At 33.5% G+C, this 5,000-nt stretch overlaps 1 protein-coding gene across 2 annotated transcripts in view; it reads left to right on the forward strand.

The window, feature by feature from the left end:
• Positions 1–5,000, forward strand: part of LOC113812953 (putative helicase mov-10-B.1) — a 27,027-nt gene that overhangs the window by 15,196 nt on the left and 6,831 nt on the right. For both annotated transcript variants that reach the window (XM_070135093.1, XM_070135097.1), the window contains exons 11-18: positions 1,101–1,240; positions 1,482–1,652; positions 2,041–2,188; positions 2,513–2,649; positions 2,881–3,003; positions 3,473–3,690; positions 3,829–3,986; positions 4,391–4,531. In XM_070135093.1, the coding sequence (XP_069991194.1) occupies positions 1,101–1,240; positions 1,482–1,652; positions 2,041–2,188; positions 2,513–2,649; positions 2,881–3,003; positions 3,473–3,690; positions 3,829–3,986; positions 4,391–4,531 (1,236 nt within the window). The remainder of the gene's footprint in view (positions 1–1,100; positions 1,241–1,481; positions 1,653–2,040; positions 2,189–2,512; positions 2,650–2,880; positions 3,004–3,472; positions 3,691–3,828; positions 3,987–4,390; positions 4,532–5,000) is intronic.

The raw sequence follows: 5,000 nt of genomic DNA on the forward strand, positions 1-5,000 counted from the left end.
GTTTTGTTTTGTGAAATTTGTTTACACCTATATGATTCTACAAGGGCCATTTTACCAAAGTGTCAATTAGTATTTCTACCTAATCTCACCTGATATCATCTTTCCTCAAAATTTTGGGAAACAGTTTCTTTTTTCTAATACTGTTAATACCATTTCTATTATTATTATTATTATTATTATTATTGCCATTAATTATTAGCATTGATAACACCAGTAAGAAAAAAGAATGAAAATCTTTCCATAATTCAATTTAAAGGGTGCACAGGTGAGATCAGGTAGGACTAGTATTTAACTGCTTAGTATCTAAGCTCTTTTAATAATAAACTAAAATCATAGTAGACATGACATGTCCCTGCTTTTGTGAACAAAAGTTTGGTCCTCTCTGCCTTTCTACAGTGGGAGTTCACACCACGAAGCAGATGGAAGAAATGTGAACACTGAATAAGTGTCTTACTATGAAAAGTATATGGGCTGTGACATGATAAGACAAGGCAGTGGGGTAGAGTCAGAAGTGAAAATGCACTGCTTAACAGACATATGTAGCTACAATACCAGTACTATAATCTTGAAGATCATTTGTTGTAACAAACTTTAGAACTGCAGTACATGATTTTTGCATGTAAGAAACTTCCCTCAGTTCCAAAGTTGATACACATATGTGAACTGTGTTATCTATTGAGCAACGGCAACACTTCCTACAGCAGCTTTGTTAACTCAGGTGATTCAGACTCTCTGGCTGGATAAAGAAGCAAACTTTTGTTCATATTAGTACAATCCACCTGCTGTCTGTGATTAAACATTCTTTACCAGAATGAATAATTTTCATTTGTTGAAATACTTGAATATAGTCCGCAAAGAGGAAATTATATGTATCAAATATGGAGCCTATTTGTTATATATTTCCCTCATATAATATAAAAGTAAAATATATACTCAAGGTTTAGGTAGCTAGCAATAATATCCTACAGGGAATTATAAGAGAAGCACATGTGATTACATAAACATCAACAATTGTAAGAGAATAATGAAAAAAAAGAATTTCTTTCTTTCTTTCTTTTACTTGGAAATAATGATATAATGATGTCTCTTCACTTTGCTAGGTACCAGGATTAGCTGAAAACCGTCCATCAGTCTTGCGTGGAGATAATGTCTTTGTCAAGCTGCCAGGACAAAGGGCAGTCTATGAAGGTTGTGTTCACCAGGTCCTTGAGAGGTCCATCTACTTAGCGTTTAATCCAGAGTAAGTGAGAAATAATGTAATTGATGTAGATTCAGTGGTAGAAGTACAGAACGAAAGATAGGTCTTGTGTGCATCTTGATCATAGTTTAAATGGTACAAACTACTCTTACAAGAGGCTTCATCTATTATCTATCCCTCTCACTTAAAGTAGTAGTATTACATTTCTGATTCTGTTCACTTATCACTGCAATCCAGCCAAGTTTCCTCATTTTTGTTAATGGTTTTAACTTTTCATTTCCAGATTTATGCGCACCTTTGTTGACAGGATGAAAGTCAATGTGGAATTCACCTTCAGCCGCTATCCGCTGAGAGTGTGCCATAGAGCAATAACTCTGACACAGTCACTGTCTCTCAGAAACTTGACCTTCCCCAGAAACACAGCCTCAAGCGCAGCTTCCATCCAAAATATTTTGTGAGTATTTCGGGTTTCTGGCATAGGGAAAGAATGAAATACATGGTAAATATACTGCTGCATTTTTGATTTGTGATCACAAGTTGTTTTTTGTAAATTAATTGTAAATAATTTTGTTTATTAGTTGGTGTAAGTGCTTCATATTCAAAAGGGATTGGTGTGAAGGTTACCTTTTTAATTTTATTTTCATCTTTTTGTAATTGAACATTACACTTATGTAAATATTCCATCAATTGTTTTGAGAGGAGAGTGCTGTGTTGTTTCAAAATCCTGTTGGTTATGTGATTATTGTTATTGTGTCCAGTACAGAGGAAATAATGATTCTACTTGTTCAGTCTTTGTGATATCATTTCACCAGACCAATGCAAAGAACATACCTCCTCTACAGGCCATTTAACCGCAAACTGGAATCCAATGCAGAGCAAATGGAAGCTGTACGTAACATTGTCGCAGGGACCTCAAAGCCTGCCCCATACATTGTGTTTGGTCCCCCTGGCACAGGGAAGACTGTTACCATTGTTGAGGCTATCAAGCAGGTAAGTTAAGGAAAATTACATGATTTATGTCTATTTATTGATGCAAATGAATTGGTGCAAAATATTATTGTTTCTTTTTCAGATTGTTGAGTTTCATAGTCTGTTCTTTGTTATTGTTATTCTTTGGTGTCTCAGAAGGTGAAATATACATTTCTTTCATATGATCTGCGGAAAAAAAAGTGATAATTTTTCTCTTAAGAGTATTTATACTTTATAAAATATTGTAATCATTTGGATATCATTTCATTAAAAAATGTACAGCTACGAGATAATGTTTTTATTTTGTTTTTCCTTTTTCTTTCTTCCTTTCTTTCTTTTATCCAGATTTACAAGTTGCAACCCAGTAGCCGCATAGTGGCGTGTGCACCATCAAATTCTGCATCAGATATTATTGCTATACGTCTCCTGGAACACATCTCAAAACAGCACATGTTGCGTATGCATGCAGAATCACGGATGATGTAAGACCCCTCCCCATCTGTTCAATTTGTGCATTAATATCTTTTGTTAAGAGTAATGAATATCCTCATGAATACTGTATCGCAAGTTTTGATTTTGTACTGATTTTCTTTCTTATTTACTTTCTTTCTTTCTTTCTTTCTTGTTTTTTCTTCTTTTTTCTTGTTTTGTTTTCTTTTTGTTTTTTTCCCTGTGAATGCAACTCCATAATATTATACCTTTGCACACTCCAGATCAACCATTCCGGAAAAATTACGGGACATGTCCAATATCCAAGATGGCAATATTTACACCCCATCGGATGAGAAACTCATGGCGTACAAGATCATAGTTTGCACATTGGTGACAGCTGGGAAGTAAGATAAAGAACTTTTTTATTATTATCGAATTCAAATTCATAGACCATTTTTCTTTTTTTCTTTTTTTTCTACCTTTTTATTTCTATAGCATTTAGGACAAGGGTACTTCAAGTATGGTTTACAGCAATTAAGTATATAAAATGATATTTAGAAAAATATATAAATTTTTTTCTAATGACTTTCTATTGGAAAGTATGAAAGCCAATTATAGTTTTGTTGTTTCCTTTTTATATATTTTTGAAAATTATATCCTTTTCTGTAAATGTTCTTGCATAGTGTCCAATGATAAAAAATTCTTAGAAATCAAAACATGTCACAGTTGGCTTTTAAGAAAGAATGGTAATGCTATTTGGTATCGTGTCTTTAAAGAAAGACAATGATCTTATGCTAATTACAGGGATGCCAGAGAACTGTCTTCACTCTGTTTGCAGTTTTATAGCTTACCATTATATGCTTGTCATTTCAGGATAGCAGGAGCTTCCCTCCCTCAAGGTCACATAACTCATGTGTTTCTAGATGAGTGTGGCCATGCCATGGAGCCTGAAGCCATGTCCGCACTGGCAGGAATTGTAGAGAAGGATGCTCAGGTGGTGTTGACTGGGGACCCTCACCAGTTGGGTCCTGTGATTAGGAACACCCAGTGCTTCACAGGCGATGATAGTCTCTTCCACAGGAATGGCCTAGGTATGGGTGACATATGTGGTGTTGGATAACCTTTATCTTTCTTTCTTTTTCTTTTCTTTTCTTTTCTTTTCTTTTCCATAAGTTTTTGGTAAATGTTTTTATATATTGTATTCAATGATTTCTTTACATATTTTACAGATAAGTCCTATCTGGAAAGGTTGATGGAGATGCCCATGTACAGGGATAGTACAGGCCATTACAACAGGCAGGTTGTGACTAAATTGCTCAACAACTACCGTTCACATGCTTCCATTCTCAAGGAACCTAATGAGATGTTCTATGACTCAGAACTTAAGGTATCGTCCTTTCTTCAACCTTTCTTTTCTTATTAATTTGCAACAGATAGGCATACATTGATTATGAATTTAGAAAAAAAAGATCATATACAATTACATGAGAGACCAAGTTATTGTAACCTACAGTCAAACTCAAAACTTAGACAAGACTCATCTCTCTCAATGCCAATTCAAAGGGGATGATATTGGGAATGGAATGTATTGCTGATGTTCATTTCTCATGTACATCCAAGAGTCAAGGTGTTGCATTAACATTGTGTCTTAGATTTATTTTTATAAGCATGATAGATGTAAGTCAGTGATCATGCCCTCCCAAGATGGTGTTGGGGAGATCAGTTGATATTTATGTAATATGAATTAAATATATTTTGAATATTCATTAAGAAAGATTGTATTCATGGCAGGTTTGTGCAGATCCAGTGTATGTTACAGCTTTCTGTAACTGGGAGTACTTGCCCAAGAAGAACTTCCCAATCATCTTTCACGGCGTAAAAGGAAAAGATGAACGAGAAGGAAATTCACCGAGTTTCTTCAACGCACTTGAGGTAAAGTAAACTTTGTCGGAAGAGAATAGACTTGTGTATTGTTCATTATTTCAAGTAAAGAGACCTTTTTTAAGATTAATTACATATTTTGTTGAAGATTTCATGTTGCTTTTATACAAGATTTTATATATTTATGAGTAAAAGTATATTTTTATTGTCAATTTTCTTATATCATTATTATTGTTGCCATTATTATTGTTATTATGGTTCTTGTTATTATTATTGTTTTTATTATTTACTATTATTAATGTTGTTGGTATTATTTTTATTATTATTTATTGTTATTGTTGTTGATATTATTACTGTTAATATTATTATTATTATTATTATTATTATTATTATTCCTTCTCCTCCTTAACTATTTTCTGTCTTGTATAAGTTTCATGGTTGATCTCTATTAACAGTTAAACAATGTTTTTCTTCAAAAGGATCTGCAAAGCAAAATTCTCATGGAATCTAGTTGCTATTA

This window comes from Penaeus vannamei, chromosome 2 (assembly GCF_042767895.1).
Source record: "Penaeus vannamei isolate JL-2024 chromosome 2, ASM4276789v1, whole genome shotgun sequence".
NCBI classification, from domain to species: Eukaryota; Metazoa; Arthropoda; class Malacostraca; order Decapoda; family Penaeidae; genus Penaeus; species Penaeus vannamei.